This window comes from Triticum urartu, chromosome 2, assembly GCF_003073215.2.
Source record: "Triticum urartu cultivar G1812 chromosome 2, Tu2.1, whole genome shotgun sequence".
NCBI classification, from domain to species: Eukaryota; Viridiplantae; Streptophyta; class Magnoliopsida; order Poales; family Poaceae; genus Triticum; species Triticum urartu.
Genome location: NC_053023.1, coordinates 462,824,872 through 462,851,976, shown reverse-complemented (window position 1 = coordinate 462,851,976; position 27,105 = coordinate 462,824,872). Strand labels below are relative to the sequence as shown.

The 27,105-nt window shown below is 42.8% G+C and overlaps 1 protein-coding gene across 2 annotated transcripts; it reads left to right on the top strand.

Moving 5' to 3' along the window:
• On the top strand, window positions 1–26,066 carry LOC125537896 (MADS-box transcription factor 51-like). 2 transcript variants are annotated; one of them, XR_007296133.1, is made up of 8 exons: window positions 1–481; window positions 21,291–21,369; window positions 21,813–21,877; window positions 21,962–22,061; window positions 23,384–23,419; window positions 24,199–24,255; window positions 24,331–24,596; window positions 25,154–26,066. XR_007296133.1 is itself a non-coding variant. In XM_048701223.1 (7 exons), exons 1-7 carry the CDS (start codon window positions 288–290, stop codon window positions 24,472–24,474), a joined length of 675 nt encoding a protein of 224 aa, XP_048557180.1. In that variant the 5' UTR covers window positions 1–287; the 3' UTR covers window positions 24,475–24,817. The 2 variants fall into 2 exon arrangements, 1 of the variants encoding a protein (XP_048557180.1); XM_048701223.1 differs by lacking the exon at window positions 25,154–26,066 and having other exon boundaries at window positions 24,331–24,817.
• Window positions 26,067–27,105: the final 1,039 nt, after the last annotated feature.

Genomic DNA, 27,105 nt, shown 5'->3' with positions numbered 1-27,105 from the left:
GCGTCGCGTGCCCTATATCCCGTGGGCCCAGATCTCGCCGCCGACCCAATCCGGAGCCAAATTTGGATCCTTGATTTAAGCGCGTTCGACTAACCCAACAGACAGAGGCAGAGAGCAACCAAATTTCGGCCCGATCGATCCCAGCCTAGATTCCCTAGCCCGGCCGGTGGGGAGCGAATCCGGCAAAGCGACGGCGAGGGGAGCAGGGGTGGAGGAGCCATGAAGCGCTGCTGCCTGCGGCTACATAAGCCGCGCAGCTCCGTTTCGTTCTGTCGGGGAGAAGGAGGATGGCGCGGCAGCGGGGGCGCGTGGTGCTGCGGCGGATCGAGGATCGGAGGCGGCGGGGGATCTGCTTTAGGAAGCGGCGGGCGGGGCTGGTTAAGAAGGCGGAGGAGCTCGCCATGCTCTGCGACGCCGACGTCGGCCTCCTCGTCATCAGCCCCTTCGACGGCACCTTCCAACGCTTCGCCGCGCCCGCGACGTATGTGCCTGTTCCTCCGATCCCTGTCTTTTCTTCCGGCTATTTGCTCTCTCGATTACAATCCAATTAGGCCAATGTTTCGAATGGTATTTTTCCCGTGTGAATACGCGACTCCACGGCGCATCTCATGCCCCGCTCGTTAGCTATATTTTTCTTGCGCACGTAGTAGGCGAGATCACGATGCACAGTACTGCTCTACTGCACAGTACACTACACTACGGCGAATTTATTTACTTAACTGTCTGAGATTCGGGTCATCTCTACTTTATTTTTCTGCCGGCGTTCCAACTGTAACTAGTACTACACTACAGTAGCACAGTGCACACTACAGTATTTTATGCTTCCGTGAACTACAGCTGATATGAATGGAACTAGAATTACGTAAGAGCTGCTGGTGGGTTTAGTACCTAGGATCGCAGTCTTTAAGAGTTTATGGCAGCGGTCTGCTTCTTTTTCTTCTTGTACTAGAGATAACCGACTGTAGCCGGAAGTAGTATATATGGTGCCAGGATCAGGCGTCGGTCCTTTCGTTTTGTTGCTTCTGAAAGGCATTCAAAACCTGTTAAAGTTAGCTTATTTCTTGTTGACTGCTAACCAAATTATTTGAAATCCCTGGTTAATTTCTAAGCAGAAAATGTGTACCAATTTACAAAACTATGTTTTGCCATCAAAATAGTTCTTGTTTCTAAGTAGAGGTAGGATGTAAGAAAACCGAGATTATAATTATGAAACCTATAGTTGGAATACGTATATGATCAATGTGCAATATAATAGTGGCTAGGTGCCTAAATCCTTGTTGCTTAAATATTATTATCACAACAATATGAAGACTCTATTAGCAATAATCTTGTCATCGTCATATCCATAATGCTTAACCACAGGCAACATAAGTGCATGCATCATGCATGTCAACAGGGAGGAGATAATGCATGCATAAGCTTTGTATCTTGCATGGCATCCAAAACAAAATATCTATGCACCTATATGTCGCTAGTAAGAGCTTTGATAGGTGCATTACGTTTCTAGTTCATGAAGAATCCATGCTAGACTAGTTGTGTGCACTTGGTAATAGCAAGCAAAGCAAATCTAAAATTAACTTAGTTGTTATAGTACATGTGTCGGGCTAGATAATTTCACTATGTCAGTAACTTAAGAAGGCCGGTTTATAAAGTTCTATAAAAGGACATATCTATCAATAAAATGCTAAGCTTGTGACAAGATGTAGTCCTCAAGTATAAACGAGTACAAATATAACATGTGTATGACTGTATGTGTCCATGTGAGGATAGAGACATTAGAGTTGAGTGATTCAATTATAACATTTTGGTATTATGAGTTAAGTGGTGTATCATGTAACTCCAACAGACTATACTAAATTAATATGGGACACTATTTATTTGTAGTTATTTCAACCAAGATTGTGGTTTACAAAAACAAACTCTAATGGTAAACTGATAGTGATTGAACCAATTCTCACTCATTTGCATTTCTCTCTACTTGTGTACTCCATCAAGGGGCAAATATGTATGACGTTGCATTGCGAAATTAATTTGATATAAATGCCCGCAAACTATCTAAGTTATCATATTGACGAAACCGCAATTTATAACCAAGTCAACACTAATATGTGTGATAATTAGTTAAAAAAAAATCTTCTTCTGAGAGATATGATATTAAGTTTCTTATATTCATCATCTAGGCTCTCTCGCGCGCCTAACTACCTCACAATGGGAATATCATAGATAATATCATGCAGACACATGTAATGCCAACTAAGCATATTGGTGACATGACATAGTATTAATTGAGGAAGAGAAGATGCTAGTATCAGTGCCATGCAAAACAATGCATGATACTATACTATGTACTATGAGCGCGCCTTAGGTTGGTCTATATCTGCACCTACTAATATGTTTTCATACATTAAGCATATCACACACACACACAGACACACACACACACACACACAGAGGGAGAGGGAGAGGGATTAAGAGTGTTAAACTATGGAGAAATTTGGGTGTATATATAATGATATATTGGCAGTTATTATAGTCGGAGTAAGATCTGCAAGCCGACAAATAATGCTAGATCATAAAGGATTATCTAGTGAAGTGAATATCCCTATGATTTCATGTGCATTTAATGGAGAATTTGCTTTTTAGAGTTCATCTTGAGATTTGTACTTTGTTATCACATATGTAATGTATGTCTTGAGCTTGGCAATATATGTTTGCATGTTGCACCATAAATTATTTTTCAAACTTGGATACAACATGAGCTATACCTGACCAGTAGAGCTTGTGTAGATAATATAGTAAGTGAAAAGCTAGGTGTCGGTTAGGCTAATGGAAATAATAATCAGCCACCTCCCACTCCGTCTAGTTTGAATCAAGTAATTACCTTATAGTAATTGATTTCTACAATAAAATATTTCCTCATGCAACAATTTTGTTGTGCACAGGCAATATTGTTGCAAAATTTCTCTCCACAATCTAAAGAAAGTTCATTAATATCACAACATTTCAAACAATGCATTCAATGTAAGAGTTACATACAAAAAACACCATTGGAAACTTCGCAACATATGCGACATAAAGGATAATGCATACAAAAAGGGAAATACATTTGCAAGAACTAGACCCTTTACAAAGCACAAGCATAACCATTGCAACATGTCATCCGCATATACACAACAAAGAATTTGTGCCATGTGTTTGCTGATGAAAAATCCAGCAAACTAATGCCTTGTCATCTCCTGGTTCAAGTGAGTCTGAACCCATCCATGCCTTGACCATTTTCCTTGAGTCAGAAAGCATTTTCCGTCATAGCTTGATCATTTTTAGAGATAAGTATTATGGGGGATAGAAACTCATGAATTGTGTGGGGCTTTAGCCAATATATAACATTGATTTTTGTATATTGATACATATATTGCACTAATATATGTCTAACACCTCCCCTCCCCACCCCATACTCATGGTGGATCAATAACAGTAGGTTTGGAGAGCTCAAGTCGGTGCCTTCATGAAGAAGTATGTCAACTAAGGTTTGGAAGGCTTATATTGTAAAGAAGGCCTAATCCTTTGCCTTTTACCTGGGCTCAATCTTGTGGTTGAACTCTTTTTCTCATATTTATGTTCATAATACATTGCCTTTGTAAATGGTCGTAGTCTTAGTGAGCAACTCTTGGGGTCAATGTTGTTTTTATGTTCTATTTTCTTGGCCCCTTCTTATCCTAAGAGAAGTATATACATGATCTTCTTGATCATACTTCTCTCACTAACCTCCTCACCATTCATACACCAATTATTAGACTCTTAAGGACCCTACTCACTTTTTCCATCTTGTTCAGTTTTGTTTACCTCAAGGTCACTTGCTTTTGATCCCCCATTACCATGGTATAAGATCTAACTCACTTTATGGAATCAAACTCGTGAGGCCAAGGCAAGGGAAAGTTTGATGGTAGAGTGGTTCGGTGAGAAATCTCAATGCGACATAGATATCATAGTGTAAGGTGCATGGCGATCCAGATCACAATGATACCTGGTGTAAGGATACAATTGTACACTACCTTGGTTGTTTCTAATACTAGCTTCCGTATTAGATTCAGCGGGGAGTGAGGGAGCTACAAATAGCATGTAAATATCGATAATCATTTGACACCATGAGCCCATAACCTAGCTTTTGTATAACATATGCCACATTAGCAAAATACCTAAGAAATCATGCTAAGAAACATGTATTGGGAGAGTCCTGAGAAAAGCAGGACATTAAAACTTGTGGGCCTATGCATGTTTTAACATGTACACAAAATTTTGTCTTGACTCACATGGTACTAATTGATTTACAAAAAAGTTATACCTATAAACTCACATCAAAGCAAGTGCTTTACTTGTGGTACTCTTTTCTCTCCTAGTACTCTTGATAATTGGACACATAATCTCCATAACCTTTTAGGGTTCACATCAAGAAACTCCATGGAAGTTCACATGGACATACCTATTTGAACTCCCGGGGAAGATGAAACGCCTAACTATGAGGCACCCTTTTTACATTTGGTCACTCTATATGCCTGAAGAATGGTTAGGAATGTGTTTTAATACTCTATTTTATCTTCAGAGGTTATAGGTGTTGCGAAAATAGTGACATGTATTCCTGTCAGGCCATAGGCCAGTTTATATACACATATAGGCACGATAAAATATGCGGAAACTGCTTTATACCGTGGAAATATTACACAGATATTATGTACAACTCTAGCACTCAGCAGACTCGTGGTGGATCAACACACTGAGTTTTAAGAGATAAAAGTTGTGATGTGCTCTAGTTTGAGCTTTCATGAAGTAATCTATTAATTGTAGCCGGAAGGCACATATTGTGGAGCAATCACCTAATCATGCACATGGGACCACATGAAAGAAGAATCGACACCAATATCTTTGGTGAGTTGATGCTTCATATGATCACACACTATATTGATAACACGTATATTGTTGGATGAAAAAGGATTTGATGTAGTCATAGAATCACCCAAATCCTCAAGGATCCACAATAGAAAAGTTATCCTTGTTGCAAAAGAGTCATAGCCTACAACTCAGGCTCTGCACATGAATGGGAAACTACAATATGTATCTTCGTTTTCTAGGCAGTGAGAGAACCCACACCAAGAGGTAAGCGGAAAACATGTGGCAATCTTAGGGCTCGCTAGCCGATTGCCATTCGAATAGGCCTGGAGCTATAATGAAATGGAACCTAGAAAGAGAAGACGGTGTGAAGAGGTCCCATGGAGATATCATAGTACTTAAAGTAGGTGACTATAGTGAACTAAAGTGGGAGCAAAGATGAACTAACCCACAACGTGAACAAGATAAAAGATATCTGGATGAGACACAAGTAGATATAGGCAAGACTCCTAGCAAGATGGCGACAACACTAGTGCGCTCATCGATAAGAGAAGATCTCGAATGCACTTTGGGATATAAAGAAGCCATCTGAGCTAGAAGAAACCTCAATCCGAAGTAGCAAAGTGGACCAACATCATACATAAGAAACTACTCGTTAAGACGAGCATCCATAAAGGCAATGTAAATAGTGTCATCACTAGTGATGTTCTTGTCATGAACATGTAAAAGAAGAGCCTGACTACATGACGAAAGTTGGACAAAGGGCATGTGATCTTGATCATACTTGTCGAGAAACCAACATCAGTGACCAATGAGGTGAAGTGCTCAAACTAGATACATGGGGCTTTTATTAAGGCCATATGAAGAGCAACGAAGACAACACCCCAAGCAATCCAGAATAGAATACCTAGGTTGTGGTTGCATATATACAGACCTCCTCATGCAGCTTGCCATAAAGAAAGGAATTTTGTATGACAATTTGAGAGAGAGATGAGTGGCGAATAAAAGCCACAACAAGAAGGGTGCGGACATTGGTTATGGGGGGCACAACATCAAATATCTTAGCATAGCCATGGCCGTGCTTCTACTAAAAGACAAGGGCCACAAGACGAGCCTTGGAACATCAAAGCGAGTCTTAACCTTGCAGACCCACTTACAAGTGAGGGGACAAACATCAGGAGGAAGCCATTCTCCATGAACACAACATTTTTAGGAAAAAGGCGACCAACCAACTTTAAATTAATGAAGCTCTTACTGTCAAACAGAAAAACATAACACGACACATGCCACAAAAAAACAATAATAAGATACAAGAGTTCGCAAGAGCAACAATAAAGCCCAAGAGTCGGAGCCCTGAGATGCGATCGAAGGACCCAAGCAAAGAAAGAGGCTATGTGAGGAGACTAGCCATTAATGGAGGCCATGATATCTCCATCAACTCACATCCGACCACATCGCCGAAAGGAGCCCCTCGCTACCTTGCCCTGGCTTGAAGGTTGCGGAACGGTCAAACGATGGGGATGCTCACCCTATAGCTAGTATGGGCAATGACGACAGGAACCATCTCACTAAGCCTAGCTCCCCATGATAGCACCAACACTGAGACCATGAAACCGTCTGCATGAAGAGAAGAAGTTGTTGTCTGTGAACCACACGCCCAAAAACCACCAGGAATGGACCTTGCTCATGAGAGGGAGTTTCCAAGAAGGGAACGACACCACAACGTCACCACCATCTGGTCTGGAAAGCCGGACAAAGGGTTTTCTCCCAGATCCCAAGGCAAAGGAGGACACCCCACAATGACACCTCCAAGGAAGGGAATGTCACTCAAGAGTGTTGTCGTCACCGACACCAGCACCATCGGACAGAGCTTTCACTCAAGAAATGACCCCCTCCCCCCTACCACTCACCACAATGCCTCCCACAAAGCCATCGATATGAAGGTGAGGTGGCCAAGGAGCGATGTATACAACACCTAGAACATAGCGGTATCAATCCATGGAAGTACCAGTATCCTGCAAAAGTTGAAGACTGTGCAACACAAATAAAATTTCATTTGTGTCCCCAATAGTGCTAACAAGGGTGTCGACCTTGCTAATCTTGCTATCAAGATTGTAAAAGGATAAAGTGATAGATAATATTTTTTGTATTTTCGGAATAAAACAAAAATAAAAGTCCGTATAAAAGTATAAAAGTGCGTATAAAAGTTGTTCAAAGGTGATTCTTATGCTAAAAACTAGACCAAGGTTCATAAGTTCACCAAGTGTAACTTTCCAATAGATAAAAGTGTGGTAAGTGACATAAACAAGTGCAAATGTACACAATGAAATATTTCATGCTCATGTCAAACATATGAATGTGTTGATTCTACACAAATAGTACGTTCATAATACTGTTAGACTGAGATACTCATCTTATAGCTAAATAGCCCGTCCATAGATCATACCATCTGGGCATTAAGTGTGAACACATGTAATTGCTTTGAGCAAGATGACATACTGTTATTTATGAGATTCCAATGGACCCTCTAATAAACCCTAACCCTTAGTGGCAAGAATTCTATACACGCCTTATCCACCTTTTGTCACTATGGTAGATTATTTGCAATATTGAACCCAACTAGTGCACACCTCTCCCACTACTGATTACCAATATAAACTAGCCAAGAGTAAACAAGTAATCGAAGAGAAATATACATCAGTAGATCAAACAAGATGGCATTAATAAATCTAAACATGAAAGAATAATTCATCACATGATCTGCATCACCGCTATGAGTACATCAGATTAATAATCATGTAGATTAGCTCATATGGCTATTGTATTGATCATCTAAACACATCAAGGGGAGAGATTAAAACTTGGCTACTGTCATGAACCCGTAGTCCAAGGATCGAGGTTGATGATGATGGGGATGACTTCCCCCTCCGGTAGAGTACATGATCATGGCTGAAAACAAAGTTCGTCTCAAAAAAGCGATGTAGCGATGGTGAAAAATGATAGATAATTAAGGTAGAATTTTTAGAATGTATATAGACCATCGGGCACCGAAGCCACCTAGGGGGTGCCCCAGGGGCCGTAGGCGCCCCTATAAGGTGGGTGCCTCCTTGGGGCGCCTAGGCCTTGTGGGCCCCACTAGAGGTTGGGTCTTGGCCCCTGGTCCTCTTCCCACACGAAACTTCTCAACCTCTTTTATTATATTTTTTTCTTGGATTTTTTGTAGTAATTTTCTAAAATTCCAAAAACAGGAATTGGCACTAGGCATTGGATTAATACTAGCACAAATGCCCGTGCGTTGCAACGGGAAAAATCAGTTTATATTCAAGTTTATTTATAATAATATGTGCAAAAATACATTCGTTGTTCATGCAAATTTTAGTCACATTTTTTTAAGATCCAAAATTATCGAAATAGGACATGCTAATCTTATAGAATATTTCTTTACCTACATCAACATACTTTCCTCCATGAAACAAAATAAAATTACGAACTTCTCCTTAAAAGAAATTAGGAACTCGGTAAAGTTTAGCCAATACCGGTCACAAAATTCGGAGAGAGATAGCATACCTTCGCAACAACTATTATATTTTTGGGCTTGTTCGAGTGGGGATATTTGGATAGTTTCTAGATTTTAAAAATATTGTACTAAAATAGTGTTTGGGGCTCACCACGGTTCTTGTTAAAAACAAAGTCATATATGATATTTGTTTTTTTCGTTAACATTCTTAGTTCAACCAACAACTCAACATGGACATAGAAAAATCCCCAGCGCAGCAGGAAGCAGGCCTTGCATTAGAATTTCAACAACTGTGGTTTTGTCGGGCGTCAAAAGCTCACAAAAAAAAATTCAGGTTTAGCCCCCTATGCCAAAGATACTACTGTGACCTTGTGGAGTTAGTCTAATTCATTCTTTTTTTAAATGACAACTTATATTTAGCTGGGCAAGCTCATCCTCAGGCTAGGACGGCCTCAACATGTATGTGCTTGATCTTGTCTTTCAGTAGGCTGCAACACGTTAGTGTGTGGCCTTATGCTACATCATTCTTGCCTCATGCAGTCCATTAGTAGATCAAACAAGATGGCATTAATAAATCTAAACATGGAAGAATAATTCATCACATGATCTACATCACCGCTATGAGTACATCAGATTAATAATCATGTAGATTAGCTCATATGGCTATTGTATTAATCATCTAAACACATCAAGGGGAGAGATTAAAACTTGGCTACTGTCATGAACCCGTAGTCCAAGGATCGAGGTTGATGATGATGGGGATGACTTCCCCCTCCGGTAGAGTACATGATCATGGCTGAAAACAAAGTTCGTCTCAAAAAAGCGATGTAGCGATGGTGAAAAATGATAGATAATTAAGGTAGAATTTTTAGGATGTATATAGACCATCGGGCACCGGAGCCACCTAGGGGGTGCCCCAGGGGCCGTAGGCGCCCCTATAAGGTGGGTGCCTCCTTGGGGCGCCTAGGCCTTGTGGGCCCCACTAGAGGTTGGGTCTTGGCCCCTGGTCCTCTTCCCACACGAAACTTCTCAACCTCTTTTATTATATTTTTTCTTGGATTTTTTGTAGTAATTTTCTAAAATTCCAAAACCAGGAATTGGCACTGGGCATTGGATTAATATGTTAGTCCAATAAAAAGTAGTAAATAGTATGCTCAAAGTATATGGAATTGATATCAATGCAGTATGAATCATATAAAAATTATAGATACGTTTGAGCATATCACACCGCTGCAATGAAGGTACGTCGACGCGTCCCAAGGCTTAGCACACACAAACTGGATCGTGTTGCCTCCAACAAAGACAAGTGGCCACCCAAGCAGTGGGCATGACCGACAGGGATGGGGCTTGCCATAGGCCATAGCCCATTGATGTGGCACAGGACTACGCAACCATGGTTGGGAAGAGCACGTGTGAGTGAGAAAGCGGGGGAAGGAGAAGGAGGTGGCAGGGGCACCTCACACCATTGTTGCCTGATCAAGGAGCATCATTGGCAACAGCGAGGGAAAGCAAGGTGAAGGAGGGGTTGCTTGAGGTGGAGTGGGAATTGTCTTGTGAGTCGCAGGAGTGACCCATGAGACGCCTAGGGTTTCAGGGGGTGAGTAGTCAACTTGAGAAGAGCAGCGCTAGCAAAACCATAGCAGTCAGTAGCCGAAAGTGGATGGATGTGAAAGCCATAAGTAGGAAGCCAGGAATCACCATCCAAAGAAGGGACGGAAGGGGACATGCCAAGAGAAGATGGTGCATCATGAGATGTTGGCCCGTCAAAAGAAGGCACGACAGAAGAATCCAAAACACATGGATGACAACTGCAGCAGAAAGGTAAGGAGGAAGAGCAGGACGAGGAACCACACAAGGGTGCCCAAGTGACAAATGAGGTGGACGGTTGCGTGCGGTCCACAATGGGAGCATGTGCGAACCTAGTGGGATGGGTGGAAAGGGACAATACAATAGTCATAGGTGTGTTAGGTTAAGTTGATAAATAAATAGCCTCATTAGAGGTGGTCGAAGAAGAAGATGCACGTAGATAGAAAGGGTGAGACTCAACAAAAGTGACATCATGAGATATGGAAATCTACAGGAACCTAACATTGATTGCCTCTGTTCCCCAATGTATCCTAAGAAGACACACTCAATAGAATGAGCAGATAGTTTGATGCATTCACAAGGTGTTAGAAGAACATGGCAAACACAACCAAACAGACGAAGCACATAGTAGCCAGGAGAAAGATCGCAAAGGCGCTCACAAGGTTTCCTCGACAGTGGATCACCCGCAAACACTAATTATTCACGTTCCAATTGAAGGAAATATGCCCTAGAGGCAATAATAAAGTTATTATTTATTTCCTTATATCATGATAAATGTTTATTATTCATGCTAGAATTGTATTAACCGGAAACATAATACATGTGTGAATACATAGACAAACAGAGTGTCACTAGTATGCCTCTACTGGACTAGCTCGTTAATCAAAGATGGTTATGTTTCCTAACCATGAACAAAGAGTTGTTATTTGATTAACGGGATCACATCATTAGGTGAATGATCTGATTGACATGACCCATTCTGTTAGCTTAGCACCCGATCGTTTAGTATGTTGCTATTGCTTTCTTCATGACTTATACATGTTCCTATGACTATGAGATTATGCAACTCCCGTTTGCCGGAGGAACACTTTGTGTGCTACCAAACGTCACAACGTAACTGGGTGATTATAAAGGTGCTCTACAGGTGTCTCCAAAGGTACATGTTGGGTTGGCGTATTTCGAGATTAGGATTTGTCACTCCGATTGTCGGAGAGGTATCTCTGGGCCCTCTCGGTAATGCACATCACATAAGCCTTGCAAGCATTGCAACTAATGAGTTAGTTGTGAGATGATGTATTACGGAATGAGTAAAGAGACTTGCCGGTAACGAGATTGAACTAGGTATTGAGATACCGACGATCGAATCTCGGGCAAGTAACATACCGATGACAAAGGGAACAACGTATGTTGTTATGCGGCCTGACCGATAAAAGATCTTCGTAGAATATGTAGGAGCCAATATGAGCATCCAGGTTCCGCTATTGGTTATTGACCGGAGACGTGTCTCGGTCATGTCTACATTGTTCTCGAACCCGTAGGGTCCGCACGCTTAAGGTTTTGATGACAGTTATATTATGAGTTTATGCATTTTGATGTACCGAAGTTTGTTCGGAGTCCCGGATGTGATCACGGACATGACGAGGAGTCTCGAAATGGCCGAGACATAAAGATTAATATATTGGAAGCCTATATTTGGATATCGGAAGTGTTCCGGGTGAAATCGGGATTTTACCGGAGTGCCGGGAGGTTACCGGAACCCCCCGGGAGGTATATGGGCCTTAGTGGGCCTTAGTGGAAGAGAGGAGAGGTGGCCAGTGCTGGGCCGTGCGCCCCTCCCCCCCCCCCTAGTCCGAATAGGACAAGGAGAGGGGGCCGGCGCCCCCCTTCCTTCTCTCTCTCCTCTTTCCCCCCTCCCGAATCCTATTCCAAATAGGAAAGGGGGGAATCCTACTCTCGGAGGGAGTAGGACTCCTCCTGGCGCGCCCTATCCTGGCCGGCCGCACCCCCCCTTTGATCCTTTATATACGGAGGCAGGGAGCACCCCTAGAGACACAAGTTGATCCACGTGATCATATTCTTAGCCGTGTGCGGTGCCCCCTTCCACTATAGTCCTCGATAATATTGTAGCGGTGCTTAGGCGAAGCCCTGCGACGGTAGTACATCAAGAACGTCACCACGCCGTCGTGCTGACGGAACTCTTCCCCGACACTTTACTGGATCGGAGTCCGGAGATCGTCATCGAGCTAAACGTGTGCTAGAACTCGGAGGTGCCGTAGTTTCGGTGCTTGATCGATCGGGCCGTGAAGACGTACGACTACATCAACCACGTTGTGCTAACGCTTCCGTTGTCGATCTACAAGGGTACGTAGATCACACTCTCCCCTCTCGTTGCTATGCATCACCATGATCTTGCGTGTGCGTAGGAATTTTTTTGAAATTACTACGTTACCCAACACCAATTCTTTAGAAGAGCGCACCAATGTCTTCATGTTTCCTTTAAACCAAATATTCAGAAATTTTCACCTATGTATACTCACAAACAAATTAGTCTCTTAAACACTTTTGTCGCTAAAACTCCAAAACCTGGAAGGGTCAATAGATGCACTTACATTTACCAAGTTTACAACTCTGATAATCTAAAAATACACCTCCTGAGACAGACCCCAGAAGACCACGATGAAACTTAAGTCAATAAATGACCAATAAGATGATGCCTCTTATAAAAAGAGGTGGTAAACAAGGCAACAGGGCAAAGAAACCGGCGGCAGTGGCAATGGTAGAAACATGAACCTGTTAAGCTCCCAAAGGAACTGTGAGGCATAGCACCGGGGTCCAACCCCAACTAGAGCTCTTGTGTGACGATCCTGAACACAATAAAAACCAACATCAAGAATGATGTGAGAAAGAGTCAATAATCTAGCTAGCTGGAAGAGAGTTGCATGGCAAGCCTAGAATATGAACAATGATAAACATGAAAAGATGAAGTGTTAAGGGTGCTATGACTAACAATGGGAAGAGAAGTACCACCGGTGGCAAAAGTATAAATAGGAGAATCTAGGGATATAATAAATGATAGAACAGACGATCGGAAGTTATATGGAAAGATGCTCTAGAATAAAGAATCCATGTAGACATACCTATTTGTGTAGAAGGTGGTCCCCAAGTGCCTAAACGGTGTGTGGCGGAATTTGCTGATGAAGAACCAGAACACACTTAAGCTAGTTGTGCAATATCTTGGTTAGTCAGGGACACAACTAAAGAGGTCGAGGTAGAAGCACCAACCCATGTGGAAGAGCCAGGTGAAAGGTGTCTCTTTTGCTTGAAGCAGGTTGACCCAGTGTTACCATCCTTGCTGCAGTAGGTGCAGTGAGGACGACCACCATCAGGAGAAGGATGGTATCCACCTCCCATGGGAACTGGTAGAAGAGTTGGGGCTTCAAAGTGGATTATAAGCCAAGGCAACAATTGGTGTAGTAGGCAAAGGTGCAGCAAGCATAGAGGGAAGGTTCATGATAGTATCACCACCCAGACGAGTCTCCAGGACACATTCTCAGTGTGTGCCTCGAGAAGAGAGACACAAGGCACATGCATAAAGAGTTGGGCATGTCATGGCTCAAACTCCTTACGATGCTGCTTCAAGGACTCGTAAGCACATTGATGTCATCACGATTAGCCTAGTTAGATAGGCAGAGTCACACCTAGCGGTTCGAATAGGATCCAGTTGAGGTTTGATGGTAGTACTCTGAGCATAGAACTCCCTGAGAGTGGATCACACTACTGAAGTCATGCTCTCGACTTAGCACATACAAGTACGAAGCATCATTGGATGGGCAGATAATGATGACGAAGGTGAGTCCACATCTGGAAGTTTGTGGAGAAACACGCAACCTCGAAAGAAAAATGAGACAAGATACTGGCACAGAGGATAGCCATAGAACTTGCATGATCATCAAGCCACTTGAGTATAAGCAATCAACTCATCATAATAAGAGTATATATCCACCAGGGACCTTCTAACCGTAGGCTCCAATAACAACATCATCAACAATCTTGGCAGCTTCAACCACAACATGATTAGCAGACAGGATAGGAGTTGGCAGTACCATTGGTGAGGGCTCCACAAGGGCAACATGGCACACCGAGCACGAGACCTCGCCAGAGAAATTCCTAGAGACGAAGACCACACATGTAGGCGACAAAGTTGTTGGTACTAATGTCGTAAAAAATATTGGGCAACGATGGATGGGAACAAAACATAATGATGAAGACATTGTGCCGATTTTGCTTTTTTACAAGATGGAATCAGACTCGATCAATCTACCAAGTGGAATCGGCAATGGACTGAACGCTATAGATTGATCAAAATAGGGTCAATCATCAGCAACGTGCACGCATAGAAGAGGTGCATGAGTTAAGTGCAAGCGATGTGGTTGGCCACGTGTGATACGATAGGTGCCATCACAACATAATTCGACCCGATCCAAGGGGTGGCGCCCCATGCTCTAGCTTAGCCCGATCGAGGTGTTGGCGCATGAGATGTGCCCCAGGCCGGCCTGATCAAGGTGCTGACACAGAAGCTCGATATGGATCGGAGCGCCTAGAATAGATGGGATTGCAGGGGCTTCTGTCAATGTTGGTATGAAAAGGCGGCAACGGTATCTAAAGACGGGATTGTCAAAGGAGTAGCATGGTGGAATAAATTAGAGGCAAGACAATGAAGAAACATCAAGATTGGTCCTTGGACAAAAATCATAGTTGATCATAGCATAACTTTGTGTGAAAATGGAAACCCATGCTCTGATACCATGTTAGAGAAATAGCAAGTTGTATTTTCATGTGGTGAAAGGTCGGTATGTATACATGCATGCATATGATAAAATATGAAAACCAAGAACTTATATAATAGGGATATTAGACTACTTCATTGAACTCCCATCCTATAAGTTCTTGTTTTTATGATAGGATAAAATATGAGAAGCCTAGGAGAAGCCTTGAACTATGTTACACTTCTTCATTGCTCTTTAATCTTACATCCTAGTTGTGCATATTTAATCAAAATTTGACCTTTTGGAGTCTTGGGAAATGGAATGCGACACTTGATCAAGCATATTATTGATCAAAATCTTTAGTGAAGTTGATTAGTTTTTTTAATATGCTCGGTATGATCTCATTTTCCTAGTGTGCACATAGAGTTGACTACTTTAACGGTCGAGCTAGTTTATCTAACACACAATAGAAAGTACACGAGATATTTTTATTGATGTCCTTTTGTTTGTAGGATCAAAATCCTTGTGATCTTACCTACAATTAGTCGCATACTTCTAAACTTGTCATAACTTCACTACCACAACATTCTCTTGTTGCTTCCACTATCCTAAGATATTCTTGATTCTTCACTCTATTGTCACACCACCTCCAAATACTTGTCATTCACCGATTCTAGTTTCTCCTGGGACCCCCGCTAATACACCGACTCCAAAGGCTCCTTCATATATCCCACCAAGATCTACCCAGTTTCACTACATACACTACTAACGTTCTCTATTGGTTGATACTTGTTTTATCGAGTCGTCTTCTACTATTTACACACTTAAAATCGTGATCATTGGACTTCTAAATCTCCTCGGTGTTATGGTTGGTCATTTAATCTATTGCTATGAGTGAAATACCAAGTATATGTACTAGAGGGATTGAAATTTCTTACAGAAATTTGGCCTAGGGGAGTGAGAATTGAAGCGGATAGGAAACCCACGTTCCCGGAGGTTGGCACATTCACTCTGAGGTACTTGGTTCATCCATAAACACCTTAGAAACTATGACCACTTTGAAGGTGTCGAGCATGAATGCTCGGGGGTCTTGGACAATTGCACATATTGTCCATTGTTGAGATACAGCCATTGAAAATTATGAACCAACTCCACTCAACCTACTTGAGGTCCATCAGAAAATGGACTTAACAGAAATGGCTAAGTCTCCAGTTCAGATGTTCCAGACCAACTCCACTCAGAAGTTCCTAACCTATAAAGAAACTACTCTTGCTGAGAAACGCTAATAGACTCGGAAGTACCGAACATGCTCCACTCGGAGGTTCTGAATCTAACAAAGAACCCTCTAATTTCATCACTAAATCCATTGGTTCCAGGAACCAACTCGACAATTTTAGATCCACAACTAAGAGAATTTTAACCAACTCTCACGTCACACAAACAGTTTGGAGGTGTTGGTCGACTGGTCCGATAGTTCTGGGCATGTTGAAACTTGTGAAATGAGATATTTTTAGTGGAAATATTTGATTATTTCGGCAATGTGATTTTTTTGCGAAAAGATCGGATCTATTATAAAGATTCACTGGAAGTACAAAACACCTCAAACATAATAAAGATTACATTGAGGTCCATGGACCACCGAACGACCATTGCCGCTGCCAGAGCTAGTCGTCGATGCGCCGCTGTGGTCGCTCCCATACCGGAGTCGGCCTGACCTTGTCGTTGACAGCTAGGAAGTCTTCGTGCACGTGCCCCTAAGGACTAGCGTCTCGGATCCATAGTCGTCGTCGTTGAATCCTTGAATCGATCTGAAGAATTTGACACCAAATATCGCTGTTGCGTACACACGGAGAGAAACCCTAACCTCGCCGCCCTGAGAAGCTGGCAGGAAACTACGTCGGAGCTCCGTCTAATCCATCGCAGCAGACAAACTTGACGAGGGTCAGAGCCCGTAAGACTGACTCAAAGAAGAAGCGTCTCGTCCATCCAAACGAGGCCCCTGCGAGAACTAAAACCTTATCTATCTACTAGCCGGAGATGAGCCACCAGAAATCCCCTCGCCGCCACCGGCCGCCAGAACGGCAAGCGGAGGGGAGGCAAATCCATGGGCTCGCCGGCGAAGATCGAGGGAAGGAAGGTTTCCCTACGCCTTCCGAGAGGGGAAAGAAAAAATCAAGGATACTGCTTGGCGCCGATGTATTTTGGCAATGTGTTGAGCCATCGTTCAAGGGCAAGCACCCCTCTTGATAGTATGGGTGTTTCTAGGGCTCAATGTGGATTTCCTCCATTACAAATCTTAGAAAATTATCCTTAAACTTGGTGTGTCCTTTCAAACTTTTTTTGGGGTCAACAATGAGCTTTCCAGCTAACTAAAACTTAATATGGTAGCAAGGCCAACAATATTGGGTTGAAGTCTCGACTTTCACAATTTATGTTAAAATTTGATTGCCCTCTTTCTGTCCATGTCTAGACCTTATCGAGCCATCGTGGGAGGAATGGTTCACTTTGCGCTATAAGGTAGCGATGAGTGGTAGTAGTGGTAGTATAGTCTGTGATAAGTTACTGGATTTTGATATGAATCATTCTTGCTACATTCGCGAGTTATATATGGCACCCCAGGTTCAGTTCTACATTGCCTAGATATGCATCGTGGATAAAGTTTGGTGCGCTTGAGGGTTATTTGACATTTAGTAAGTTTGAGGGTTCGTGTGAGTAGCCTACATTACATGTCTTGAAGGAGGCGGCACTTTTTCTCTACCAGCGAGGAGAGACCAAGACCAAATATTATAGTCCTATAGATAATTTAGGTCTTGATTGGTCACATTATTCAACAAAGGGCAATTCAGTCATTTACTTCCTATGCCTATTACCATATTTCTTGGTATTCCTTGATATTGGGCTTACACTACAACAGATAATTTAGGGGCATGCGTCGCATCCTATCGCTAGCAGCATATTCCTTGTTATTCAGTCATACGCCCCTAGAGATATTGTACTGCCATGGGCCTCGACATGCGTCAAGCTAGCCTTCGTGTTGCTTTTGTCCCAGCATTTCCAAGACTTATCACTAGGCCCCTGAGGCTTAGGGCTTCAATCAATCGAGAACCTTGAGACCCAAGCACGGTTATTCCTTGTTGTGTTTTGTGCTAAGTCATTGGGGTTCATCAGACCCATCATGCCTTTGCTTCGCGCCTCATTGTTCTTGGCTTCTTGCTCTGCCTCATGCCACACGAGGGATTCATCTGTGTGTTCGGGGTGTTTTTGAGTTGTTGATGTGCTTTGACTTGTCCTTAGATCGATCGATTCAGGTGGGCAATCATCTCCAACTAGCTAGTGACCGGGGTTTCAACCATTTTACATGGGCGACTACGCTAATGCATATTGCTAGGTAGAACTGGGTTATTTGTATAATATATGGTGTTATTTGTTCATCACGCATGTACATGTTTTGGCTCATTGCAACGTTGAAAGTTCATTTGTAAGGCAAGTATAAATACAATCACTTGTCTTTTGCTGCAATAAAATAGGACTATGATGTACAAAATTGAGTTGACGGATCTTTCATGATAGATACACCCCTAAATCTATCCAATTACAAGATGCTACTCACCTCTATTTCAACTAATCCGTGGTTCAGAACACCAGTGTCCTCTACTAAAGAATTTGTGGATTGACCAACCTTCTCCATTATTTTGGACTTAGGTTTCTACTGGTTGGTGCATCAAACTTTATATAATATCAAAGCTAAGAGCTCTTGGATTCAAGAGTTGACCCACAATGTAAATAAAAAGTTTCTTGCTCTCCTTTTATCCACATTGAGACACTATTGAGCCATACTTAAGCGGGATGTTGAAGTATTTGTGGATTACCCAACCTTCTCCAGCAGTTCAAACCTCCGGTTCTATTGATTGGTGAATGAAGCTTAATAGGGTATTAGAGCCAAGAGATCTTTGGTTCAAGTATTGGATTCCATAATTAAAATAAAAGATTATTGCTCTCTCTTGTCCATTTAGGCTCGATCCAGATGTGAGAGGAGGTGTTGAAGTAAATGCAAATGCCCAACCTTCTGCATTAGTTCATGTTCTACTAGTTGATGCATAAATCTTAATATGGTATCAGAACCAAAAGGTCCTGGCTCCAAGACTTTGCTTTCACAATTTAAATAAAATAATTAATTGTTCTTGTTCTATCTACCTTTAGACCTTATGAAGTCAGGGGGTGTTGAAGTACATGTGGATTGTCGAACCTTTTTCATGAGTTTAGAGTTATTATGGTATCAAAGCCAAAAAGTCTTGAGTTTAAGACGTAACAAGTGCAATTTCAATAAGAAAATTACTTGTCCATTTTCTGTCACCTGGGCATTTCTCGGGTCAGGCCTTCAACTAAAAGATGCACCTTTTGTATTTATGATATTATTTTAATTATTTGGGGCTGCATAAATACAATAATATACCTATATTTCTATAAAACCCTATTTCTAAGGTTTGTCAAGCCTTTTTCATTCTTTTGATTTGGGCCAATCTTGAACATGAGCCCGGCTTGACCATGGGGCTTCGGGTTTGGGCCGTCGGGCCGGGCTACCCATGCCTAGGTTGATTTATGTCCATGTATATGTGGATTTCCAAATCTTCTCCACCTCTTCCAATTTTTGGTCCTGATGGTTGGTGCATAAAATTTAATGTGGTATCAAAACTAAGAGATCATGGGCTCTCCTTTCACAGCTTGTTTGCCTCTTCATGCCCATGTTTAGGCCTTATCGAGCCAGACATGAGAATGTTTTTAAAGTGAATTGCCTAACATTCTCCATCTATTGGTTCTACTGGTTGTATCATAGTAAGGACTCCAATGTTTCACCTATCTGGCCACATCCTACTGAAGAGTGGCTATCAATATCCCCTGTCCACAATTTTAGAGTGGCTATCAGTATCGCTCTATCCACAGTTTTAGGTAAAGTAGGTGACATCCCCTCTGATTTCTCATTACAAGTCTTTTCATGAACTGTTTGGACAATGTTTCTCATAATGCAAGCTATGGCTTGGGATATTTTACAAGAGTTCCTTAAAATCGTGCTTGATACTCGTTTGTTGCACAAATAACAACGAAGACATGAATTGGTGATGGTCTATGGCACTGAACTTTGCCTACACTGTAGTCATGAACGTGGGGCCAAATACACATCATGGCTAAGTTTCTATGCCCGGAATCAAAGCGCGACATTGCCTTCTATGTGCATCACCGACACTGCGATCCACATTAAGTCTTGGATATATAACTTGAACAATTGAAACATTCGTCTTGCCAAATGAGCGGATCATGCCGCTGAACTACGAAAAGGATGTCTTCAGCAGTGAACGTTGATCCTTCATGCCATTGGCGTCGGGATCTACCGCCACCGCACGCTTGAGAAGACTTGTACAACCCTTTACCAAGCAAAAGACCCGTAAGAGGATTAACATCATCCTTTTCATGGGTCATCAGCCGAATAGCCACCATGCACTCAATCGCTTGACTGAGCGCCATCATCTGCTGAGCCGACGCGCCGTGCCACCACTCCATGGCACTCCATGCCGTAAATCATTGGTGATCCATTGCTACTCGGCGAACTAGATTGAATCACGCTGTCATCTATTGATGCGTGATATCGGGAATCGCCAGGGTGGCTAGAGCCACTACAAATTGGCCCAAGGACTCACTAAGAGAACGAACATGTGTGTTGTGAGGGTTAGGAGGCACCATCACAATCGCTTGGGGAATCTGACTAACCTCGTCCAGATTTACATGTGTTCAGGGAGGAATCAACTAATCAAAACACCGGATTATCTACCTTCTACTAGAATTTTATGGCCAAGGGTCACATTTCCATGATCGATCTTGGTCGATCTGGATGTCTGATACCATGTGTAACATCCCTTAGTCCTATAATTGAAAGACCGAATTCCCTACCTTCTACCGATATTTTACGTCCACGGGTCAAACAATTCCACAATCGATCTGGATCTCTGATACCAAGTGTAACGTTCCTACAATTGAAAGACCGAATTCGCTACCTTCTACCGATATTTTACGGCCAAGGGTCAAACAATTCCACGATCAATCTGGACCTTTGATACCAAGTGTAATGTCCCTTAGTCCCAAGGGATTTGGGCGCGAGATTGATACTGATACAGGATATGCAGCAATTGGGATCGAAGAAAAGCAAGATAGGTAGAGAGTTCACGTATTGTATGTATGGTCTCATACCCCTTTTCCCTCCTGACGCTTAAAAGTAATATCTCCGGCATAAAGCATACAAGCACGCAACTGTCGATGGTCTAGGAAACATGACGAATCGACAAAATGCACAGGCATACCATCAGTAGCTTGTTTCCAGAAAACTCAGTGGAGATTATTTTTGCCCAAGTAGTTCTCTGAACTATTGTAGCATACTTGTTACTTTTTGCATCATTATGTCTGATGCTCATTTCTCTTGAATATCAAATTGATATACTGTGTCCCGCAAAAGAATTATGCATTCACAAACCTTTGTTGCACTGCAGTATGGAGAATATCATCAAACGTTATCAGAATTTCCCAGAAGCACAAAAAAGAGCACAAGAAAGGAGCATTTTTAAAGAGGTGACAAAGAACAGAATCAACATCATTAAAACACTATCAAGAGTGTCTATCTTTACTTGTTATCGGATATCAAAAATCAGTTTTGATGCTCTTCTGCAGATACCTTTCTATGAGCAGATCCATGTACTCTTCCAACAGCAGTAACTATTTTTTATTTCTGATAATAAAGAGCATAAATCATGCTATGGAAATGTTACAAAATATGAGTTCACAAAACTGGAAAATATAAAAATGAATTGTTGTGATTTGAAGTGATGTGATGTTAAATACTCCCTCCGTTCCGAATTACTTGTCGCAGATATGGATGTATCTAGATGTATTTTAGTTCTAGATACATCCATTTCTGCGACAAGTAATTTGGAACGGAGGGAGTAAATGAGACATTATGCCCATTTGCTTTGAGAATATTCTCGGTACTGCTAATGACCATTTCATTTTCCCAGAGAACAAGCAAGGATTTTCAAGTTCCCATAGTAACAACAGATAGAAGGCCAAACATTCATGACATGTAACATCTCGAAATTGCTTCTGCAAGTAGCAATTGCAACTACAAATAGTTCCAAACTGTTATTAATATATATATTATCAGCAGGTCAATTGATGAATCAAGCATATCCCAGTTGACCATCGAGCAGCTTAGCCAAATTGAAAGGACATTAGAGTATGCACTAAGGAGTGCAAAGACCAGGAAGGTATGTTTCAGTAAGGCGTGTTTGGTGTGTATATCATTTATTAGCTTCCTAGTACAAATATATTTTGGAAATCTTCGTCGCAGAATTTTCGTTTAGATTCCAATTCAAGACTTTTTCATGTAAAGTATCAAGGTACCTCAGGGTCTGCGGAAGTAACACAGTAAGGTTCTTTACTGGAAAAGAACTGGGATGTCTATGCAAGTTTGAAATTTTGGTTTTTTTGTTGTCACCATGTAAATTTAACCTATCTTTGATCAAAAGGAAGAAGTGAAAATGGGAATCACGCTCCACATAATAAAATGTGAAACTGAGAATCACACTCCATAGAGATGTTTATATAGTTTACATTCTTTCTTGCCTATTAATACTGTAACACTTTTTTGTGGGGCATTTCTACTGTAACACTTGTGCCAGGCTTCTCATGCTCAGACAGAAACCCAAAGCATTTATTTTAGTATCTGAGTCTACAATTTATCAGTTGCACTGATATTTATGTTCCATGAATGACTATCGAATTTGGTAACCAGTCTACCTAGCACAACACATGGTATTTGCAGATCTGACATCAGAGAGGGAATCGGCCCATTAGTACAACATAAAAATCACTTGTTGGTATGAAAGTTTAACAATACTCACGCCCTAATCTTGCTTTACTACAAATATTAGACAGTCTAGAAGATTAAAACAACTGATTTTTCACAAGAGGGCATGCTCTTCAGAGCACCTAATAAGGTATTGGTCAAACAGTTCGAGCGATCTCTCAACGTTTTGGGGAAAATCCTTGATATAAATAAGGAATGATAGTTTTTTTTTCCAATTTACCCGTCGTATGGTGAAATGGAAGGAGTAGTGCCAAACTAAGTTTCTACTGTTGGTTGATGGTATAAGTTTTGGTGGAACGTCTTGCCCTTTGAGGCCGACGGATACATGTTATATATTGGGGCGCACCTCCCATCGACAGCGCATACAAAGAGGAGTTCGATTCAGAGAGGAATCGTTACAACGTACTAGAAAAAGAATAGAGGTCCGGTGCTAACAAGACTTCCTAGAGAGTCCTAGAACTATACATGTTAACAGATGGCACAGATGTGTATCTGTGATGTATATTAGGATGAAGATTGGTTCCACCATCTGAATTCCTAATCATGGCAGGTAGATGACTAGTGCTTTGCCTTACGGTGCCAATGTATAACTCAACTTGTTGCATCACTAGTAATTTTGATTTATATGGTTTATATCTTTTGGCGTTTAAAGATATTTCAGTCTGATATGCCCCTGGATTCATTTTTAAATTCAACATACTTTCACCTGCGTGGAATCAGTTGGAAGCGTATAGGATCGCCACACTACAGGAGAAGGTGAGTCTCAATATACCAATATGATTTTTTTTAAAATTTTAGTACTTACGAGGTTTACCACATCCAGCACATGTCTCCATCCAGCTCTATGAAAGAATCATCCAGAGGCAAGCCTTTTGCCTCCTTTTAAAAAAAATCATCCAATTCACACTGTATAAACCAACAGCCACATTGGCTAGTATCTACTCCCTCCGATCCATATTAATTGTCACTGCTTTAGTACAACTAATATGGATCGGAGGGAGTACCAGATTTTCATTTTTATTTTTGTGGGGAAGGGAGTACCAGATTTTCATTTTTATTTTTGCGGGGAAGGGAGTACCAGATTTCAGCTGTGCGTAATGGATAAAACTGAATCAGGGAGATGCATTTATCCAGTGTATGCGACATCAAGATATTTCTGCATGCGCGCCTTATATTCATGCGAGATGTGTTCAGGGCCTGCTGTTCTATTACCGAAAAAGGCTTTCGCCCCGCTTTATAAATAAAGCAAACCGCCACAAGCAACGAGTACCACACACGAGTCCGCCACACACACACACACAACCAAGAAGCAAGAAGTACAAGGTTTTGCCGAGGGCACAGCTCAACAAGCCCAAAGAAAAACGAAAAAAGACCGGAGGCACCGGATCTGCTGTTCTATTGGTCTGCCAAAGCCACACACACACACAAAGATGGAACAACTAACTCTGTACCTTCCTGCAAAAAAGAAACACTGACTCTGTAAAGTCCATCTTGCTGTCAGGCTCGCTCATGACGTTCCTGATGCATGCTTGCAGGGGAAAGCAACGGTTGAGGAGAGGGATTTGATGGAGATGGTCTCGAGGCAGGAGCAGGCAAGTGGATTGATCCATTGCAATTAATCATAACACTCAGTTTCACCGCCGAGTTGATCCCTTGCATGTAAACAGAAGCAGGAGGGAGGAAGGTATGTAACTAGAAGCCAGCAAAGCAGCAGGGAGGTGGATTTGACGCTCAGCCTCGGCATCGGCATTGGCTGCAACGTTGGTTGCCCGCGCAGGCACCAAACGCCAATTGACCTCAACATGCCGTGACAGGGACATTTTCGGCCGGCTCATGAGTTTCATAGTTGGAATGACGTTGCATGTGAACCACCAACAGATTCTCCAGAATTTGCCGCAAACATGTTGAGTTGGCTATCATAATTGCTACACAGGTGCACAGTTTTTCACCCCATTGCGTTTAGGGCTTGATTAAGAATTTGGTGTTCTTCCTGGGTTCGGTTGTACTAGCATAAGCTAACTTCACAAAAAGTGTGCATTTGTGCCTAGCTCCACCAAATTCAAGTTATCATCCATGAGTATCATGATATGTATCTTCACTGAAACGAATCCATGATTTGTGTTCTACTAATGCAGTAATGTACCCTTTGTTATAGTGCACAACTCTGGTAAACTCAAGTTATTATGCGTCAAGAAGATACTCCCTCCTTTCCTAAATATAAGTCTTTTTAGAAATTCCTATGCGGACTACATAGGATGTATATAGACGCGTTTTAGTGTAGATTCACTCATTTTGCTCCATATGTAGTCTACATTGGAATCTCTAAAAAGACTTATATTTAGAATCGGAGGGAGTATTTCACTATCCCTGCAAAAAAAAACACTAGATTTTTTATGACGGGGTTACTGAGTGAGGGAGAAATTGAGGATTATAGATGGTAAACATGTTTTTTTAGTGTCAACATCTCCTCTATTTATTCATACAATGCAGGGATCTGCCGAAATAATCACAAGGGCTGGCTGAGTTTGTGGGACACTGTAGCTCCGGGAAAAGTTAAAACACACACATTGAGATGGATCCGAAATGGGCTGGCGGTCGGCTCAGAAGTTCACAGGCGAAGAATTAAGGCTGGAGTCTTCTGTGTTGCTTGTGGTCGAGAAGAAACAAAATATCATCGGTTTTGGGACTGTCATCATTCAGCAAAATTCTGGAAGGTAATGCGCTCGGAATTGGGAGTTCTCCACCGGTTTCAGTTAGCTCCCAGGGTGATCTTTCTAGATGGCTGCTGTCGTGGTTGGCGAATGCCTCTGACGGCGAACGAGCTACCATGGTTCAGGGCCTCTATGGGGCTATGGTCGGTAAGATACAGCGCACGGGATGGAAGGAGGATCGAAGAGGCGTCAGATACTGCTCGATCAGTGGTGAAGGTGATGGAGGAATGACAGTCGGTTCCTGGCCGCAAGAGCAAGATTGTGAAGCCTGTACCAATGCAGAAATGGGAGCAACGACCAAGATGGGAAAGAAGGGTGGCATGGGAGTGGTGTTCAGAAATCACGAGGGTGCCTTCCTGGGAGGGGCATGCCTCTTCTTTCCTCAGTCTATGGAGCCAGCAAAGATCATAGCTGACGAAGTGACTGCTACTAGACTGCATATTGAGATGGATTGCAAAGATATCGTCAGCAAGCTTCAGAACAAGGAGCGTGACGTGCCGATGCTGGGGCCAATGATCGAGGAGGTGAAACAGCTTCTGGAGACACGCCAAGAGTGCAGGGGGATTGGGTTAGGCGCACAGTTGGTTCAGCTAAGGAAGGGGTAATGAATAATTTGTGCAAGGTTTGCTTGAATGAACCACCTGAATGTATTCTGCACATTATTTCGATGGTAAACATGGTTTTTGCTTGTATGGACCAAGATTTGAAACCTACCGGTAACGCATAGCAGCAGCACGATGCAAAGAAGAAACTTGCGCATACCTTGATTCAGATCTCCTTCTCCGATCGCCGGCACTCTCCTGTGCGCGTCGGGCGGCGCCCGCGTTTGTGTCCGTCCGTCGTGGGAGCCGAGGAGGATTGGGGCCGGACGAGAGACAGGGAGAGAGAGTGTCTGTCCATTTCCCCGGCACGTGTCTCAAAGGCTTCCGCAGCAGCCGCCAGGTGCCCCATCAGCTGAACGGCCGGTGACACGCGCGACGTGCACGGCCCCCGTCAGCCGAACCACGCCCAAACGGTTTGGACGTTTGATTTAGCCGGATTTCCCTCATTTAAGGCGGCAATGTGTTCGTCCATATTCATTTCTATCCGTTGGGTCGTGGATACATCTAACATGTGCCCGCACCTTAAATCATGTTAGGGATGAACGTGATTAAAAAAACAGAAAAACTTGTATAAAATGCCTAAAAAATAAATAAACGCAAATAAAAAAACATAAAACATGAGTTTAGGTTCACGGCCACAAAACAGTCCAGCTTCACGGTTCACATTGCCATAATTAACATAAAAACAAAATAAAAACGGCCGCCGCCCGCGCGCTCCTGTCGTGCTCGTTGATGCCGTCGCCGTCGCCGACTTCAGTGGCCGGCGGTGTCGTCTCGTCGCTGGCGAGGTCGACGTAGTCCGGCGGCGTCCAGAGGTGAGCCGGCGGTGTGTGGTAGACGGGGCGGGCTCGAAGGCGGGAGGTGCCTTCACCACCTCCTTCTGTGGCGACGCGTCCCGCTCCAGTGACCGCGGTGGCATGGGGCACCAGTTCGCGACCCCCACGGCGTCGGCCATCTCCGAAGCCGAGCACGACCAACTCCAGTGCTGCCCAACCAGGGTCGGGTGGAACGCGGCCACCGGCTCCTCCTTCACCATCTCCTCTGCCCTCGCCATCTCCAGCTCGAGGATGGCGACGTCGCCGGCCGCAAAGAGGGCCATCGTCTCCTTGAGGCCCGGCCATTGGCGCTC

Bases quoted from the DNA above. Each gene is read 5' to 3' on its own strand.
- LOC125537896 (XM_048701223.1), top strand. From the start codon at position 288: ATGGCGCGGCAGCGGGGGCGCGTGGTGCTGCGGCGGATCGAGGATCGG. The intron at 482-21,290 runs GTATGTGCCTGT...GTTGCACTGCAG, and splicing joins CGCTTCGCCGCGCCCGCGAC to TATGGAGAATATCATCAAAC. The intron at 23,420-24,198 runs GTGAGTCTCAAT...GCATGCTTGCAG, and splicing joins TCGCCACACTACAGGAGAAG to GGGAAAGCAACGGTTGAGGA.